The sequence below is a fragment of the Chanodichthys erythropterus genome, chromosome 6, assembly GCF_024489055.1.
Source record: "Chanodichthys erythropterus isolate Z2021 chromosome 6, ASM2448905v1, whole genome shotgun sequence".
NCBI lineage: Eukaryota > Metazoa > Chordata > Actinopteri > Cypriniformes > Xenocyprididae > Chanodichthys > Chanodichthys erythropterus.
The window spans coordinates 9,297,189-9,317,595 of NC_090226.1; the positions used below are offsets into that span (position 1 = coordinate 9,297,189).

A 20,407-nucleotide genomic window follows, 5' to 3' on the forward strand; every position below is an offset into this window, starting at 1 on the left:
TTAATAAGTAATATTTTTATGTTGAGTTAATAAAAAATATACAGGATTCAGACATCATTACAGTAATGAGAATAAGAGAATTGTGGGGTAACTCATTAAAATAATGTTATATATAACGTTACTTAATAAAGTAAGTGGTAAAAATGTAATTATAAATGGACCAAATTCCTTTTTGGACTGAAATGTGACCTGGACATTTCCGAAGGCAGTCCGCTATTTAGAGAGATAATATAACACCCAATTAATCAATTTTCATTATGTATTATGAGCCAGAAAAATGATTGTCCTTGTGTCTGACTTCAGCCGTGCTTTTGCTTTAGCCGTCCGTGTAAAACTGATTTTCAGATCAATCTGCATTATAGAAAAACTGGGTATTGTCTATTCTGAATATCAACCATGAGAGGAGACACAGCCTAGAACAAAAAAGGCCTAGAGACAGTATTGACTATTTTCCCTATAGTTTTTCCTTGCATAATAGATTTGGATCATGATACTATACACCAGTGAAATTACAGCTATATATGGAGTATAAAAAAGCAGCAGCTTAAGTGTTTGGAATGACATTATCACATATTTCCTACCTGGATCCATCCTGGTACTTCTTATCAAAAGAAGTGCTGCGTGAGATGGCAGCTTGCGCGTACTGGAACATCTGTTGGCCCGGGGAGGGTCGATCTGGACCCTGAGTGGGAGAAACTCGAGACAGCGGCAGCCCCTGGGGAACGTGAGTCATCCTGTGCCAACCAGGACCGGTACCAAGAGTCTTGTACTCCACGACTGGGACACGATACAGCTCTGAGGCACCTCTGAAAAACACAAATTACCATGGGTTTTTACACGTTACCATGGGTTTTTTTTGGACATGTATCATAGTAATACCATTCTATATTCATAAATTCACTAAGGGGGTTGGTAAAATGTTTTAATGTTTTTGAAATAAGTAACTAATGCTAATCATTTATTAAATACAGTAAAAACCGTGATATTGTGAAATAGTATTACAATTTAAAATAACTATTTTCCATTTTAATATATGTGACCCTGGACCACAAAACCAGTCATAAGAGTCAATGTTTTGACATTGAGATTTATACATCATCTGAAAGCTGAATAAACAAGCTAGGAAAGGATAGGACAATATTTGGCTGGGAAATCTGGAATTTGAGGGTGCAAAAAAAAAAAAAAAAAATCTAAATATTAAGAAAAATCGCTTTTAAAGTTGTCCAAATGAAGTCCAACGCATATCCACTTACAAAAAATATCTTTTTTATATATATATATTTACAGTAGGAAATTTACAAAATATCTTCATGGAACAACTTAATATCCTAATGATTTTTGGCATAAAATTTGGCACTGTGATGACAAAGCTGCATTTTTAGCATCATTACTACAGTCTTTAGTGTCACACGATCCTTCAGAAATCATACTAAAATGCTGATTTGCTTCTCAAGAAACATTTCTTATGATTAACATTAAAAACAGTTGTGCTGCTTAATATTTTTGTGGAAACCAGGATTCTTTGATGAAAAGAAAGTTCAAAAGAACAGCATTTATTTGGAATCTAAAACTTTGGTAACATTCAATTTAATGTCCTTGCTAAATAAAAGTATAATTTCTTTAAAAAAACGTATCCCAAACTTTCGAACTTTATACAGCATGTAAATACCTTACACCATCCATATGATAATCATTGATTAAAATGGTATGTCAGTTTACCACAGTATTACCATTTGATACATTACGAGGGGCTTTTTAGTTCAAATCGTCGCATATCACTCACAATAGCCACACATTTTATTTCTAATGACTCAAATGACCACGCATGTTATTTAATGACTCATTTTGAACATGTTGAACAGTCACAAACTGATTTGTTTTTTTTCAGGTTGAGTCATATGAACTTTCATCTACAGGTAAGCAAGCAGAAATTCCTGCTCCTTTAAACAGCGTAACATAAATCTAGCATTATTTGCATTATTACACCATTTCTAAGATATGTAGGACATATATGTTTTGTGATGGTGAGCATAATGTGTGTTTCATGTTCATGGGGCGTCTACATGAGCTAACCCAATGATTATCTCCATTTAGAAACAACTTGCATTATATCAACAGCACGACATGTACCCAACAACATATTTAATTATAGAAAAGCCTGCAGGGATTAATCACATAAATACTATGGATTAACCTGATTTTTCGGTGGATCACATTTTTTTCACCATAGTTAATTAGCCTTGAAATGCCTGAGAGGTTGAAATCAGCATTGTGGGGGCAGACCGCTCCTATCAAAAGAATGAGGATTATCATGGCAGTTGAGTTACAGGTCAGAGCCCCCCCCCAACAGCGGGATCACGCCTCTGAGCTGACTGGATAACTCCCAGCTGTTGATGTTTATGTACACAAACAGAGGTCCAAAGGTTTGAGACCACAGTGAAAAATGTGGGATTTAAAAGCATATTAAAGCTAAAACGTTTTAGGATTTGGAATAATTTGAAACAACTGATCATGTGATCATCTGACAGATGGTCAGATGTAACCAAACACTAGAAAATGCTGAAATTCATGTTAATTTTTCCAATTCAAATTATCACTCAAATTGTTATTCTAAAATATAATTTGTAATAAAAAAATGTGAATTAAATGAGAAAAATGCAAAATAGGGGCATTTTCACTAGGTCTCAGGCTTTTTTTACCCCGCTGTAAATAACTGTTAGCTGTGTTTAGAGCCAGGCTATTTCTATGAATCCATTCCAATGTATTAATCTAGAGTATTTTTCTAGTCAGTCAATGCTAGTGAAATGCAAAATTCAGCATCAAAGGATGGTTTTGTGAGTGAAATTGGCAGAAAATATTAAAAAATAAATCACTGCAGGGCTGTTTGGCAAGAGAAAAGACACATCCGCAAATGAGATGACAAATGGTATCAGATAAATGAGGTACTGTATTTTGCTGTGATTATCTGTGGCGGCTGTTATTAGAGAGGGAGAAACCAAAAGAGCAAACAAAAAATTAACACAAGTCTGGCCCACACCAGCGGGATTCACTAATGGTTAATGATGCGTTTCCGATCTAACCCACTCTGTTCCGACCACACGCACTGAAACACTTCCGAAACAAGAATCTCTGGTGATCTTCTTGAGCAAAGAGCTGAAACAGGCGAGGGCTCTCAAGACAGATTCTCACAGCCTCTACAATGAGATACAGTACTTCAAAAAGTACTTCTATAGAGACCAATGCACTCTTAGACTCTCACACGCAAATTCCTGGAATTGAGAAGTGTCTTACAAACAAAGGCTTGCGAATAAAAAAATAAATAAAATAGGCCTATTCATTTACTATGCAGTTCAAGACATCTCTAGTTCTTTTTGACATCCAATTGAAAATCCAATAACATCCAATTGCAATATTATTGCTAAACTCTCTTCCCTGATCTGTAACCAACTACAACCCTGACTTGTCCCGACATGCTTCTGTTAACTATAGTTCTCTGGAAACGACTTGCCCAAGATGCAGCTAAAGTCAACTGCAAGTGCAAGCGATCTTCTATAAATTTGTGTTTACAAAGAGCACAGAGTGCTTGATATCTGAGGCTTTCATGCCTTGCAGGGGGCGATAAAAGTCAATCCAGTTATTGACAGTCTAGAGGGTCACTTTAATCTCTGCCTTCAGATGTTCTTGGTAAGCCCTCTGCTCTTCTAAAATGAGCAAACAGAACATGAGGCACGTGTTCACCAAAGTTCAACAGGGTTCCGGGTCACTTTTTATTTCAGGACAGTTTGCTGTAAGTGCGTTCATGTAAAGCCTCAATAAAAAACAAACAAAAAAAACAATCAGACTATGATCATATCATTCACAGATTATCTCAAGAGGATTAATCTTCTCTTCAGAAGCTGACCTCTGTTAACCATAAGTAACTGGTGTGACCCATCTGTTCATGAGTTACATTTAGTAAAGGTTCATTTTTGAGGGTTGTTTTTGTAAATGTGGCCATAAAAAAAGAAAATACTAGATTAAGGTTTATAACACATTATGCGTCTTTGAGTAATAAACACAAATTTTAAATCTATTCAGCATTATGAACATTTTTTCACATTTTAAAAGGAAATTAGCCCATGATTTAATCACCCTCAAGCCATCCTAGGTGTATAATATGACAATCTTCTTTCAGACAAGCACAATCTGAGTTATATTAAAAAATATCCTGGCTCTTCAGGCTTTATAAATGGTAGGTGAAGGACACTCACGATTTTGAAGCCCAAAAAAAAATGCATCCATCCATCATAAAAATAATCCATACGGCTCCAGGGGGTTAATAAAGGCCTTCTCCTATCCTACATCATACATTATGTCAAGGTTACTCTTGTGGTCGACTTGCGCAGTATGCGAACGATCGTCTGCTGGAAGCTAGCTATTTTTGAATTATAGATTTTTAAATATGAATACAAAAACCTAAAAGATACTTTTCTTTACATCAGAAGGCCTTTATTTACTTCAGATGAATGAACTTTTTTGGGCTTCAAAATCATGAATGACATTTACTGTCATTGGAAGAGCCAGGATATTTTTATGTATAACTCTGATTGTGTCCGTCTGAAAGAAGAAAGTCATATACAACTACGATGGCTTGAGGGTGACTAAATCATGGGATAATTTTAATTTTTAGGTGAACTATCCCTTTAATAAGTACATAGGTAAAGAAAAGCTAAACTGCTAATGGAAAATGGAGGACAAACTGTACCTTCTGGGGGTGCCGTCCTCATGTGGCTGTATGACCACCACAGTAACAGGTGTGGAGGTCCGCAGATAGTCAATCATCTGCTCGTGAGTTAGAGTCCCTACAGCGACCTTGCAGATCTCCACCAAACGGCAGCCAGGGCGAAGTCCTGCCTGCCAGGCAAATCCGAACGGCTCCACGTCGGCTACCACACCCTCAAAGTTGACATGGAAGCCCAGCTGGCCCAGGGCATTTCTGCGCAGGGTCATCTCTAGCGTCTCACAACCCCTGGTGACCATCTGCAGAGAAGACAGAACAGACGTAATGACTTTAACCATCTGAAACGAGGCTTTTGGTCACCTCAGAGACGTTTAAAGATAAAATCTCTGCTGTGATGATGGGCAGAAGGTCCTGCACAGGTAAGCATGCAGATGGGTTTGCAGGTATGCATAGATATAGATGATGGCTGAGGCCAAGTCTCTGAAGGATGAAATTAACCAATGTCAAACCAACATGGGAGAACACAACAGTCTAGCTGTCTCATGAATAACAAATTCCTACAGCTCGAACTGAGAACCTGACACCTAAAATAAACGTATATTGGATATAGCAGCTTAAACCTTTTGCATGCATCTACTTTATCTGAAAATAAACAGTTTTAAGCAAACCTCAGGTAAGCTGATCTTACACGGACTCTGCAAAGCTACTAAGACCTTTCTAAGCACCCACAAAACAACAAAAGCACTTTGAAGAGATTGAGGTGGTTAAAAAGAAATGCTGTATAAGCTTTACTCTTTTAAGTTAGAAAAGATTTGTAGCTCAACAATTCAGACACAGCTTGGCTTTTACCATATTAAACCATATTATCTGCTAAAAATATAGCTTTTTTTCCAACCAAGCACTTAAATGTTCCTTAAAAATCCTTAAAATGTACAACATAACCAAAACTGAAATATTAAAGGGACAGTTCACCCAAAAGTGTAAACCCTCATGTTGTTCTTAACCTGTATGACTGACTGATTCCTGAAAAACAGAAAAGATATTTTAAAGAATGTTTTTAATCAGTGAAAGCCAATGGGGTACAATAAAAGTCACTGACTTTTATTGTATTGACAAAAACAAACTACAATATTTTTCAAAATCCGTTTTTTTTGTGTGTGTGTGTTCCACATAAGAAAAGTCAGCCATACAGATTTGTAAGTACACAAGGGTGAGTAAATGATGACTGAATTTTAATTTCATGCTGATGGTCTGCTGCACAAATGCTATGATGATGACAGCAAACCACCCAATGTAAAAAACACATTTAAGAGCTTGTGAACAGTTAAAGCACAGTATTTTACAAGCTGTCAAATCACACAAAGAGAATGGACCACACATGGTGACTGGGTCCATCACCATAAACAGCTTGTAGACCCATTTAACCCTCCAGTGCACTGTAAAAAGTGCCAGTCTGCAGGTCTGGCTCAACTGCGCATGAAAGGGTGGCAATAAAGCAAAAAGTGGAACTAATATTGTTTTATTAAGGTGTGTGTTGATGTATGTACTTATCCCAGAGTGAATAAAGTGAATGGTTCTGGAAAGCTTAAGGTAAACTAAGGTACTGTAATCTGCTCTAACATGGACTTTCTGCCTTTCTAATGCTAATCCATTTACCCTTGGCCCCTGATTGCAAGAGAAACTTGATCCCGTATACCAACACTGCTCACTTATTCACAGTAAAAGGCAAGCTTCGTCTGAACTTTAGCTTAGATTAAACTTGATCTTTCCTTTTGGATTGGCTACTCATACCTCTAATCGCTGTACGACCTCTCGAACTTCCTCTGGGCATCCGTCCTGCACGGAAAATGCCACACAGTCGCCACGCTCGTAAAAGAGCTTCACCCTGCCCACCATGGAGGACGAACTCCAACCAATCACGTCCTTGCAGTAACAGTTAAAAACCACTTCCCGGGATGCTTCCTCAATGAGCGCCACAAACTCGCGGGAGATGGCCAGCAAACAACCGATATCGGTGGACTGGCAGCTGTCCCGGGCAACCACCGACCATGTGATGGCTCCCGTACTGTACAGATGAGCATTGTTCCTTGGCCGGCTGCGTTCCTTCCTTTTGGCGCCAAGGGTGATGAAGCTGAATTTTGCACCTGAGGCGTCCACAGGCGTAGCACCGGTGAAGTTCTCCACTATGTCTTTAAGGTATTCTTGGCGGGTACGTGACGCCATGGCGCGGAACTTCTCAGACTTGTGGGCCGCGTTTTCGCCGTTGATCACCTTGGCTAGCAGGAAGTCCCGGAAAACGGCAGACTTTGGGAACATCACTCCCTTGGGTATGGGAGGTCCAAACGGAGGCACATCTTTGGATCTGGCAACTGCAACACTATTGAATAAAGAAATATGATGAAATGAGTTTTAGTCACTTCAAATAAATGCTGTTCTATTCATCACAGAATCCTAAAAAAATTTATAATATGAGGCTTTTTTCAAAACATTAAATAACCTTATGACCCGAAACTTTTGAACAATGTAATGTAAAATATATTTATAAATATATTTCATATAGGGGTCTCTACATATTAAGCTATAAAAGGAGATAGTATTTCCACATTCAACATTAATATGTAATATGCAAGGTAGGAAGCACATGGCTCCTGGGAGAAAAATGCATATAAAAGGTTTTCCATTTGACTTGACAACATTGACATCAATTCTGAAATCTTGCTACAGAAGTCTCTCACACAGATCTGCTCAGAAGATGAGACAGGCAATTTTGCTTTGAGACAGGTTCCAGCCTTCCTCAGCTCTCTGCAATGTTACGCTGAACAAGCTTAAGAGGTACACACTGAGTAAATAAGTCTGGAAATTGAATTCCCTTCGATCTTATCCTTTAATCCTCCCTATCGTTCTGAGAGGTCAAATCTGACTGTCACCAAGCTGTTTGGAAAGCATCTTCATCTGCCTCCGCCGCCCATCCCACCAAGATGAAATCTCTAATTTACAAAATTGGATTTATTCAAGATGGGTTGGGCATGACTTTAAAAACAGTATTTAGTTAGACACATGTATAAGCCAAACCACCATGCTTGGAAAACAGAAACATTTATTGAACAGGCTAGGCTGAAAATTATAAGTAATTGATATTTTACATCTTACCTGTAACACACATGCTCTGTGCAAGGATTGTGGACTTTGACAATGATGAAGACATGTTGAAAGTGAGAGCGTATGTTTTGGGGTGTGAATGGGAATGCTCCTGGTTCCTGGAAAATTATGGTAACGATGTCATTTCCAATGTGCCTCTTCCTCAGTAGCTGGATAGGGGAACCGATAATAGGTAGAAAGTCATCACAGTGCACATTTTATAAAGAAACTAGTTACAGTAACAGCCATCTAATCAGAAACCAAAAGCAAAAATACATTTCAAAATACTGCCCAGTAGTAGAAATATGTGCATTTCATTGCATTGCATATAAAATAAAATTAAAATAAAATAAAGTAAAAATAAAATAAAATAAAATAAAACAAATGCATCAATCTCTGGGACATTGTACTTGAAGAAACATCCACATATAACTGTAACTACTGCATACTGGAAAAAATAACTGTTCATAAGAAAGCTTAAATAATGTGTAAATGTAAAGATTTAGCTGTAGTCTACTGTAGATCCCTTGAACTCATCTCTCTGTCAGCAGAGAGAGAGAAAAAAAATGGGGATCAGAGGTGTATTGAACTAAAGCTCAAAGGTGTGGAGATCTTCACCAGCTTATATTCTAAGATTATCCATATCGGACTATGATCCTATGGACAGAAAACAACAAATCCCATAAATCAGCCAAATAAAGACCTATACAAGGGCTCCTTTACTTTCTTTTAAAAGCACAAATCTCAATTTCATTATCCGACTGAGCTTAGTCTAGCCAAGGGGATTTCAGGAAATCATTGATTGAAAGCTGTTACAGTGGTAAATTAATCTGCGGTAGACTCTATTAGGATTGTTCCGTCCATTGAAAAATACAGCGGATGAAGGAAATAAATCTTTTAAAATTGGTTCCACCAAAAAAAATAAGAACAGCCTTTCACATCTTAAATGCATCAGAAAATGACACATTTCTGATTAATCATCCTTGATATGTCCTGCTTAAGACAAAATCTGTGCCTTGTCTGGGCAACTGGAAAGGGAGCCTTTTTTTTCCAAAAAAGATGGGGCATTCAACGGTTGCCATGACAACGTGGCCTGCCCGCTGAAGTGTTTACAATTAGCAGGATGCTGGACAATTGGTCTGGGCTCTGTGAGGTCTGTAAAGATGCACAGATCAAGACCAGGCACTTGAACAGAGAGCTGACGAGGGCTGAAAGACTTGTTGTAGACAGGACTGAGTAAGTGATCAGACCTGAATCTCATTTGACCAGGTGCTTATTCAAGTGTGCATAAATCAGCAGGAAGGCAGATCTATCTTGGACTATCTGCTTTTTTGTTTTTAATAAATGAAATAATAAAGCACATGTATGTTAAATATCTACCTTTTATATAAAAATATCGTGATAATTTACTTCCACTACAATTTAAATGTAAAAAGTGAATTATTCCTGTTATGACAAAGCAGAATTTTCAGCATCATTACTCCAGTCTTCAGTGTCACATGATCCTTCAGAAATTATTCTAATATGCTGATTTGATGATCAAGAAAAATTTCTTATTATCCATGTTGAAAATTATGCTGCTGCAACTTTTGAAAGGTAGTGTACTAGAGAACATTCACGCTGAAAAAATACAGAGCTTAGAAGCTCTTGAGCTCCAAAAAGGACACTTTAAAAGTAATTTAAACATCTTCTGAAGTCATGTGACAGCTAACAGACTAGACATCTTATCAAAACGCCTTCAAAATATCTCCTTTTGTGCTCCCTTGGGGAAAAAATAAAAGTTATATGAACTTGGAACAAGACGACGAGTAAATAAAAAGAAGGGGAATAAGTATGAAATGTATCCAACTCACTTGTTGCCTGTTGTTGGGCGTGTAGGGCAGCATTGTAGAGACGTGAAACATCAGTTCAAAATCTTTATAGGTGGTGTAGAGAGAGTGAGTTCCAGTGGAGTCAGCTGCACAGAACATGTGATCACACATATGAGTATAAAAGCAGTATATTAAAAAGACACCTACACTCACGATGAGTAAAAATACGAAATTAGTCTTTTGCAGTTCAATATTAATTTGCAAATGGCTCATCTGGACAGACTAAGAGATTATGAGAAACTGTCCAATGCCCTATATGCACTGACCGAGAACAAATATGGCATTAACAAAACCCATTTCAGAAATGAAGCTGAAGCTGCCAAGTAGCTTTCTAGCCTGTCAAAGGTTCACAGCAGTGAACGTGGATCAAACATTCAAACATTTTGAAGATATCATGGTGAGAGGAGCACTTACTTTTGTTGTCCAGCTGTGCCCTGTACTTGCTGAACCCCTTCAGTCGGACTCTCTGACCCAGTAGATCCAGAAACTCATCCAGTGCGGGACTACCACTCTCATTATTGTACATCTCCTCCTCTGTGCTTTGCCCGGCCTGGCAGTACAGGATGCCCACTTTGTGCTGGTAACTCAGCTACAAATTTCATAGAGTAAAAACACAATCAGTTTCAATCATCGTAATGATATTTGACAAGTTTTTCTGTGCATCACCCTTCAAGTAGCATCTATTACATCCTTCACAGTGTATTGCAAAGCCCTAATTACATCTATTAAATGGCTCTCTGAAATATTGGCCAATTGCTGCATTCTGTGTTTTTGTTTTTGTTTTTGTCATTTAGCTTTAATTTATTTTTACTTCAGTTTTAATTTGAATAATGTTAGCATTTCAACTTATTTTATTTCAGTTAGTTGCCAAGACAACATTTCTCATTTTTGTTTATATTTTTATTATTTAATAATAATTTAACATTTATATTTTACTTCTATTTTATTTCACTTAACGAAAAAGATATTTCAGTTAAAAATAACAACACTGTCCCTTACATATTACATGGCAGGATTTATTACATAACAGAATCAATTTCAAAGGGCTTCTAAAATAATAATATTAAAGGTGAATTGAATTTATCTTGGCATAGTTAAATAACAAGAGTTCAGTACATGGAAATGACATACAGTGAGTCTCAAACTCCGTTGTTTCCTCCTTCTTATATAAATCTCATTTGTTTAAAAGACCTCCGAAGAACAGGCGAATCTCAACATAACACTGACTGTTACGTAACAGTATTACGTACATTATGGAAGGCATTAAGACAAGGGCAGCCAGTATTAACATCTGGATGTGCACAGCTGAATCAACAGACTAGGTAAGCAAGCAAGAACAATAGCGAAAAATGGCAGATGGAGCAATAATAACTGACATGATCCATGATATCATGATATTTTTAGTGATATTTGTAAATTGTCTTTCTAAATGTTTCGTTAGCATGATGCTAATGTACTGTTAAATGTGGTTAAAGTTACCATCGTTTCTTACTGTATTCACAGAGATAAGAGAGCCGTCGCTATTTTCATTTTTAAACACTTGCAGTCTGTATAATTCATAAACACAACTTCATTCTTTATAAATCTCTCCAACAGTGTAGCATTAGCTGTTAGCCACGGAACACAGCCTCAAATTCATTCAGAATCAAATGTAAACAATATAACAGTATACAATACTCACATAATCCGAAGCATGCATGACGAACACTTTGTAAAGATCCATTTGAGGGTTATATTAGCTGTGTGAACTTTGTTTAGGCACCGTTTAAGGCAAGCGCGAGCTCCGTGGGCGGAGAGCACGAGATTTAAAGGGGCTGCACCGCATAAATCGGCTCATATTTAATGATGCCCCAAAATAGGCAGTTAAAAAAAATGTATTAAAAAAAATCTATGGGGTATTTTGAGCTGAAACTTCACAGACACATTCAGGGGACACCTTAGACTTATATTACATCTTGTAAAAAAACGTTCAATGGCACCTTTAAAAATTGTAATGACCTCACAAGAGAACACAGTAACATAATCTACAGGAAAACATCAAAAGCACTCTTAAAGCACATTACTGTATGGTGATATACATTGTCTACCACAAGTTGGTGATTTAGTCATGTTAAGTGCTATCAATCTACACAAAAGCCTGACACATAATGACATGCAGACTGGCCTCAGATGCCACTTTTGCATTATGTATGAGACTCACATATCAGCCAGAAACTAAAGGAAGAAGCTACGGAACCAGACGGTATGCTTCAGACAGCCAAACAAAAAGTACAGCCAAGCATTTATTTGGACAATTATTAAAAGATAACATACAGAAAGTCAAAAATATGATACTTAACATCATAATAATAGGAAATGCTGAACTGGTGACAATCTGAAGAAAGCTGGTTTACAATGGCACAGGAATTTTTAAGGGGTCTACAGTAATTGTCTGTAATTCTCACCCCATACCAATTTTTTAAAAAATGGTAAAAGCAATTTTAGAACCATTCTTACAATTGCTTTGGCTTTTGTGCCATAAAGTCTCTAGACAGAAAAAGCAAAGGCGAAAAAAAAAAAAGCCATCATCAGAGAGGGGGTAGAATTGGGAGAGAGTATGGAGGGGCGATGAAGAAAGGGGACTCAAGAAAGCATAAGACGAGCAATGATTTTCTTTCATTTTCACTCTAAGTGTTGCTGGTCACAGTTGGTAGCGTCTCAGACGGGTCAAGTGGCCTGTTATGTGTGGCTAGGTGGTTGCCATGGTGATGTTTTCTGTGGTTTTGCTGAATAATTTGCCTTGAAAACTAGTTACGTTCTATCTGAATGCTGGAAGGGCGGACAATAGTTGAATCATCATTTTATAAGGAAGTCCTTAATAAGGTATTCATTAAATTTGATTGATTTGAGATGACAAAATACAATTTGAAATAATTACCAACATTAATTTGATGTCTAACTGCACTCAATGCATTCATTGTTCTACAGGGTTACTGTTCAGATTTTCCCCTCTGGGCGTCGTGTGGCTGCAATATCGATCAAGACTTTAACTGCTTCTCAGATTTCATTCAGTCAATTTAGTGACAAAACTGCTCATCTTTCTGTTCCACTCTTGGCCTGAGAAGTGCAAGTCTAGGTCTGTCAATAAGTAATTGGATCTTTGTTTTTATAAAAGGTTCCTTTAGTAAAACACGGTCTCATCCTGACACACCTGCAATTTGAACCCTCAAACGGAAATGTTGTAAGGCCATCAGCTGCACCTGATAGGCGCCTTGCCCAAAGGAACTACTTTACAAGCTCAATCTTGTTTAAGTTATCAAAATAATCAAAAGGACGTCACATCATCAGCAGAAGTTTAAAACATCTGTTTCTGGTTTTATCAGTATGCATTAAAACTAAGCGAAAGGGACGTATGAATGATATAATTGATGGTTTCTTAAACCCCCACTTGATTATGTCCTAGTAATTACAAGCCTTGCAGACATATACAGTTCACAACATTGTACATTGTATGCAATGAATCATCATGGAGAATGAAGGTTTATTCCCTCCTGTCACTTTGTGTTAGCCAAACTGTCTCTTACTGTCCAAACGGTGGTACGGTTATTTTACAGCCTGTCTGTATTGTGGGAAATGCTTATTGTTGCACTTTCAAAAGAAACATATATTTGGAATAACAAAGTTAATGGACATATTAAGTTTAACTTCAAAATTTTAGATTAAAATGGTCATAACTGTATAAGGGAAACCGTATACTTTAGGTTCTGTAACTGCAATTGATTAGATTAATCAATTAGATTAATTAAAACAAAATTAATTAATGATTTTTTCTGCAAATTATATAATTATAAAATGTGGCATGTCACACAGCAGGACACTGCTTAAAATTGAAACCCTTCTAATATGTTGGATTCATAAAATCAATAGTTCTGGTCCTGGATGCTGCCATGTTATCTCAAGGACTATTTCTTCTAGCATGATAACTAATAAATAAATAAATAAATAAATAAATATGGTATTTAAAAAAAAAAAAAAAAGTAAAATCGTCTGTAGATCTTTTAGTACTGTACTTACCCCTTGCTGATCCAGCTTCAGCAGTTGTTCTGGGACTTTAGGTGAGCTGATGGCCATTCTGAGGCACTGAATGTTGACCTCTGGAACTACATACTCCAGCACCTCTTTAAGAGGGAGACCACGGGACATCCCATGCTTCGCGGTGGAGGGGACGGCATCCTCCATGATTGAGCCTCTCAAAGTGGTGAGCTGAAGATGGACAGAGTAAAGAGAGAGAAGTTTATATTCATTGAAAAGGAGTAGTTCACGATGGCGGAACTGAGCAAATGTATCCATTAAATGAAATACACGGCATGCTCGAATCCTATTATTGAACAGATGGAGAAACCATTCTAGTCTCTCAAATGGCAAAGCACTCTCTAAGAGTGCCTCGTCAATGGCGGTGAATCCAGCGACATGCCCTGCCAACCTTTTCGATGAATAATTGAGTTCAACTAACTGTGGCGAATGCTGAAGTAACGCTTTGGCTTTTAGCAAGAGGGCCATTGTACGCTCAACCGCCAATTCAGCAAACTATCCAGTCACCCTTAGGAAAACCCCTGGCAGGCGGCATATGAAAGATCTTGTGCCATTTTGAAAGCCTTGGGACTGTTATAGCGTCAGTGGTGAGAATCATGTAGTACAGTGAGGTCATTTATATCACCATACATGGAAAAATCAATAGCACATCAAAGACATCATCCATCTTAAGCGGATTTCCAAAACAATCAATGCTATTATTGAGGCAGCTCTGATTTGTATTCAGAGGAGATGATGTAAAAGCTTTGGGAAATGGACTTAATGGGAAGGTGGAAATCAATTATAAATGAATGAGAACTGTCTGTAAAAAAACAAGCAGTAAACTTTCTCAGTTTATTTAACATTTTATTGCACTTATGCAAAACAATTTGAATTAATTGAAATAATAAATTTTGACAATTCTGCCATCCTTTCCTTAATTGAAACCCCTGAACTTGACTGGCTCAAAGACCAATGGATCTACAGAGGTCTGTTAAATGATGTGTGTAAAACAGTGTTTTATAGGCGCCGTCCTACCTCACTGGTCCTGAAGATGACCCTATAATTATACTGTGGGCCCTCCTTCCCCTCCTCCAGCTTTTCTCTCCGAATGCTAACTGCCACTGGGCCCAAGTTCTCATCAACACCAAAGTAGTTCTGGTGCTCTATCAAGAAAAGAGAGGGGTCGACATTATACAGTGAGAGATACACTCAGTTATTTTGGTTACTAAGTGAGATCATCAATCACTATAGAGCACTACTGTGTTGACCCATGAAATCAAGGTCTAGTTTGTAAAACATACCTTTGTTGAAGAAGAATTTGTGATAGTAGTAAGCACCCATGTCAATGTGCTCAATGATGTAGCGTTTAATACAATCCCGTGGAACAGCATAATTTTCACGAGAGGCATAATTCTCACGGGACATTTCCAAGACAGAAACCCCCGCGTTGGTGCAGTGTGAGCTTAAAGTTGACTCAATAGTATAATTATCACCCACACTGTTGTGGGGTCCACTGTTTGGTTTGGTGGCACTCAGTTTCCTTTCACCTTCACCACCAATCTCGTTACGGAAGTACGGGCAGGTCAGCACCAAACCATTGCTCTTCCCATCCCCTTCGTCAGGATCGGTGCAAGCTTTTTGCCCAAATTCCTCACAACTGTCCAAAGGGGACTCACAAAGAGACAAGGGGTCAGGACTGTCCATTCCCCCACCAATTTGGTGTTGGGATGCTGCAGAAGCCCCTGTGGTAATATTTTTCCGACGTGCCAAGTTTGCACGATTAGTAACAGCCTCGCTTATATTGAAAAGTACGCTCTGGACATCATAGTGGGCGAAGCATCTCTGGAAACTCAATGGACGACCATGTCTACTACAATCATCATGTTCACTAAGTTGCCGCTGCTCGCTTTTCATAGTCTTCAGCCTGCGGAATATGGACGTCTCGCCCTTTTCGGATTTCTGCCGCTGTAGGAAGGACTTCTCCCTTTCCCGACTGTAGAAGAGTGAACTGTCCACATAGTCCGAGTAGTTGGGAATGCAGAGAATGTCCCCCCGTGCAATCTGCGCAGCAGTCTGGAGACTTGGAGAAATGGCGGTCTCCGGAAACCGACGGAACTCTGGAAAGCCATGCGGAGGTGGTGCGCTCGGTTGCTCAGAGATTTCCGTCTGGAAACCCTTTAGATTGCCAAAAAAGCCTTCATCGGGCAAACCCTGGCGATTGATGGAGGATGTGCTTCCATACTCTCTGTGCAAAGTGGCACCTGTATTGGGGTTGATTGCTGTCTGATCCATGTCCTCTGCCCCTATATCACTGATGGTGACATCACTGTTGCTCCTCTTCTGGAGAGCGTGGTGAACTTTACCAGGAGAGTGGCTCAGAAGGTCACCAAGACCATATTTTGTCTCCAGAAAGCTGGGATTGGGAGGAGAACCTGGGCTTTGTTTGACCACATCTTCTGCCAGTTGACTGGGTTGTCCATTCTGGAAGGACGTCATTAGGTCGTACCTGGGTGGTGGACCGTGGCCATCCTTCTTCGGTGGCCAATCTGACACCCTTGCACGTATCCCCATCTTGGGCACTGCTGGTGTTCCTTGTGTATTTGCACCAGGAGGTCCCATATTCCCATTCAAGGCTTGAAGCTTTTTGGCAAATAGATCATCAGTCTGCATCTCTGAGGTGAGACGCTCCTCAAACTTCTACGGCCTCGTCTGCTGTATCTCTGGTCCTAAAGTTAAGGATATTCATACCTGACATTAAATTGTCCAGAACAGAAATTCCAACTCCAGCATTTTATGCAATAGCGAAGGAGCTTGACGGCACAGGGAGAAGTCTGTGAATGATGACTGACCCACGTCAGGGTGTTCAGACCTATGGGTCTGTAATCCATAGGAGGAGAATGAGACTCTTTATCTCAGTTTCACTGTCAAGGACAACTGCTCACTCCACAGGAGGGCAAGCAGGAGATACGGTCATTTCACAGCCATGTAAGCTTAACAAAGCCAGGTGGGATCTCTCTGATGCTCTGGAAAGGAACGAGAAAGAGAGAGAGAGATCATTAGAGAATCCATTTGGGAGGGAGAGATACCAATGTGACCTTGAAAGAATGCAAAGCACTCAAAATCTTCAACTGAACAAAGCATCAGCAAAAAGGCCAATTAATTTAATAAGGGTTTGAATGTCTATTCAGAAAGCACATTTCTTTTTCACCTGAATGCATGTCATTCTTCTATATAACAAATGTACGACTTTTTGACCTTCATGCACAGACTAATTAGAGATAAACATCTAAACGAAAAAGCATTAGTGATCTATGCACACTACTACCAGTGATAAGCAGCAACTTTCTCTACAGTGTTAAGTCATAATAATATTCAATATTATTTCAAGAACAAACTTTGAAACAAAATAAAATAAAAAATAATGCATTTTGTGTTTCATTTCCATAATTTGCATTTGAAAGTACTAGACAGATGGCCATCTTTTTATGTCCTTTTTCACAAATACCAAGGAGGGTGCAAGCTGGTGTATTTAATCAGAATGAATTTTACAATGAAAATTACAAATTATTAAAAATGTTTTACCAATACATTATTCAATACCTTAAATTGTTTTCCAAATTGAGTTCAGTGGTTCTCAAAAGAAAAAGAAAAAATGCTAAATGTAATTGATAAAATCAATTAAATCACAAATTATAATTTGCTAGGATTGTAAAAATAAATAAGAACCTTTAAAAAGAGAGGAGAAAACAGTCTTACAACTTTTGTTGTTGACATTAATGGTCAACTTTGTCACTTAAATCTATGCCAACTGCACTTGGCTTAAGAACTACAAGTTAATTTCAATACATTTAAATATTTGATTTTAAATATTTTCATTTGATTTGAGCATTTGAGCACTTAATATCCAATGTAAAATCTGTCTTGCAGCAAAAAAAGAAAAAAAAGAAGAAAAAAAAAAGATTGAGAATTACTGGCTCAGTGCAGTGAACTCACTGAGACTGCATTTCAGTGAAAGAGCTTTCCAATATCATATCAGCCAAAAATAAAGTACTAGTGAGAGCGGAAAAGAGTATAAAATTACAGTACTGACAGACGCCGCCATGGGTAAGCTACGTGCTGTGAAATTCGGCAACCTAAAAATAATCCTTAGAAAGGCAAGCTGATTAAACCAGCGTTTATTAATAATGTGTTTTGGACGCAAAGCCCTGTCTGACTGGCTGTTACAAACGAACTGACCCCAATACCTTTAACCCTTAATTTGAAATAAACACATCTTTGTGACAAGGTCGACACCAGCTGTGTACCACATAGAAGTTTTTAGTTTTTAAACTGCAATATCCATCTAGAGTCTGGATTCAGAGCTGTGATTTAAAGTCAACATGGAAACAAAATTGACCTTTTACACTTTATTCATCTGTCCTATTGTGCACAATTCATGGGTGCATGTTATTCCAAAGAAAACAATTGTTTTTGCAATCGTTAATCGTAACATAATAGCCTACTCCACCTCTGAAATGACTTTCCTTTTCAGTTGACATCTAGATAGAGCAAAAGGGGAAATCTCTGTTATACATTCATCAAAAGATACGCCGTTGACATTTGGACATAGGCACAAAGCGACATGTTTATTCCCAGAGGAGATGCAGAGGTATTCTTGCTTTTAAAATCTGTGTGTAATCAAACATTTAAAATGCAAAAGTTCCATGATCAAAAACACTCCCAGCAGCACTGAACATTGGGTTAAACTGAACATGCCATGGCGTAAACAGAGAGGGCTGGTCAGGCTAAACTTAGCATCGGACTTCAGAAAAAGAAAAAAAGTGCACAAATGACAAGCTGTTTCATTTTTAAAGAATGCTGTTAAATATTAAAAGGAGAAAAAAGCAACATGTAGGGAGGCTCTCTTTCACAAAACAACTCAGAACCTTGATATCCTGGCAAATGATACGGTGAATCTCACGAAAACCGCTAAGAATGGTCTGGAATTGTTTTTCACCCCAAAACCAAAGCAATGAATAAGAAATTATATTTCACACACATTCTAAATGCATAGATCATTTATACTATTTTTTTTTTTTTTTAATACGAAGATTTATTTATTTTATTTTTTTACATAGTGACATTATTTTCATGACAATTCTTATTATCATAATGCAGAGAAAAAACAATTGTCACTGCTGTAATGTGGGAAAAAAAGTATTATTTTAGTTTTAAAATAAATTTCTAAAATTCAAGCTTACAAATATATCATGATATTATTTGTTGTAAAATTTAATACGATATATTTAATAATATAAAAATCGAATGCTTGCTGTCAGTCACCGCACCGGTGTGGATACTGTACTTCAGAATCACAGATTCTACGTCTTGAAAGTATGACCAATATTTTCACTGGAAAATATCATCTGAGCAAGTAAGTAACATTTCTGCCACTTTTGTTTTGACCAACTGAGGAAAAAAGCATTAGGCCTACAATAAATTGTGCTGTCAATGGTGATTAAATCTAACGATCGCTTAGCTCGAATCTTGCCAAACTGTGCAAATTATTATTACCATTATCCTTTGTTCTCAAATTGTTAATGTTAAAAACATCAGCATTGTGTGACTATCCCTGTGTCTCAATCAGCTCCCTAGCTCGTGAATCAGTATATCATGTAAATAAATGTGGCCGATTCCCTGATCAGTGGCCTGGCTATTGAACTATGGAGCTGATTGAGACACACGCTATGTGTATTTAGTGTATATTAGAGGTAGATTTCCTGTAGATTTCCATTTCTGTAGCCACTCCACAGTCCAAAGTCTTTTGCTTTTTGACTACGGGTGAATCTCCAGTTGTCACTGATGATTGTCAGTGTCAAACTGACATTTAATTATTTCAGCTGCTGTGAGAACAGACTATAAATGATTCATTACAAGCTGCATCCTCACATGATAAAACAGACTTGCCTGGACTCCTTTTTTCTGTTTACGGATGTGACGTAATGACGCAAAGACGAACTGCTGCATGCTCGATTTTCTCGTGGAAATCCACCATGTTGCTCTTATTATAAAACATTGTTACAAGCTTACCATTGTGAATCGATCTGAGATAAGGAGATAGTTTTGAACACTGGCTGGTTATGTACTTGCTCAAAAATTGATTTTTGATCATTTTTAACCAAAAAAAGTTACGGACTGCAGCTTTAAATAATTTTAAATTATTTCCACTAATTTCCACTATGCAAAATATAAATTCATATTTTGATTTTGGGGTGAAATATGATCTGGATGTTTCTTCATGGGGTTCATAAGAAAAACAAATGTTTAGAAGTTTAGGAGTGTCATCATCTAATATCCACACCACCTTATAGCGGTGTTCAGTAACACGTAAATCTAAACTCACGTCTTAATCATTGAAACAACAAATGTAACTTGCATGAATTATTCATATCTGACTGTGAATCCTCTGTGGTTTTAAAAATTCATATGTCAGAAGGAGGTCCGTTTGTCCTCCAAGACATACAACATCACTATGATCCCTGGGATACAACAAATGTCTGTTTTGGGAACATTTTTGTTCAAATAAATGGAAATATGTGTTATAATGATGTGTACTCTGTCTTTAGAGGCATTACCAAATTTGATC

The 20,407-nt window shown here is 37.7% G+C and overlaps 1 protein-coding gene across 5 annotated transcripts in view; it reads right to left on the reverse strand.

The window, feature by feature from the left end:
• Nucleotides 1–20,407, reverse strand: part of LOC137021477 (signal-induced proliferation-associated 1 like 2) — a 75,880-nt gene that overhangs the window by 23,510 nt on the left and 31,963 nt on the right. For all 5 annotated transcript variants that reach the window (XM_067387962.1, XM_067387965.1, XM_067387963.1 and 2 more), the window contains exons 2-10: nucleotides 15,084–16,805; nucleotides 14,818–14,945; nucleotides 13,783–13,971; nucleotides 10,144–10,318; nucleotides 9,712–9,815; nucleotides 7,871–8,028; nucleotides 6,512–7,097; nucleotides 4,745–5,019; nucleotides 582–806 (exon numbers count right to left, since the gene is read on the reverse strand). In XM_067387962.1, coding sequence (XP_067244063.1) covers nucleotides 582–806; nucleotides 4,745–5,019; nucleotides 6,512–7,097; nucleotides 7,871–8,028; nucleotides 9,712–9,815; nucleotides 10,144–10,318; nucleotides 13,783–13,971; nucleotides 14,818–14,945; nucleotides 15,084–16,452 — 3,209 coding nt within the window. In that variant the 5' untranslated portion in view covers nucleotides 16,453–16,805. The remainder of the gene's footprint in view (nucleotides 1–581; nucleotides 807–4,744; nucleotides 5,020–6,511; nucleotides 7,098–7,870; nucleotides 8,029–9,711; nucleotides 9,816–10,143; nucleotides 10,319–13,782; nucleotides 13,972–14,817; nucleotides 14,946–15,083; nucleotides 16,806–20,407) is intronic.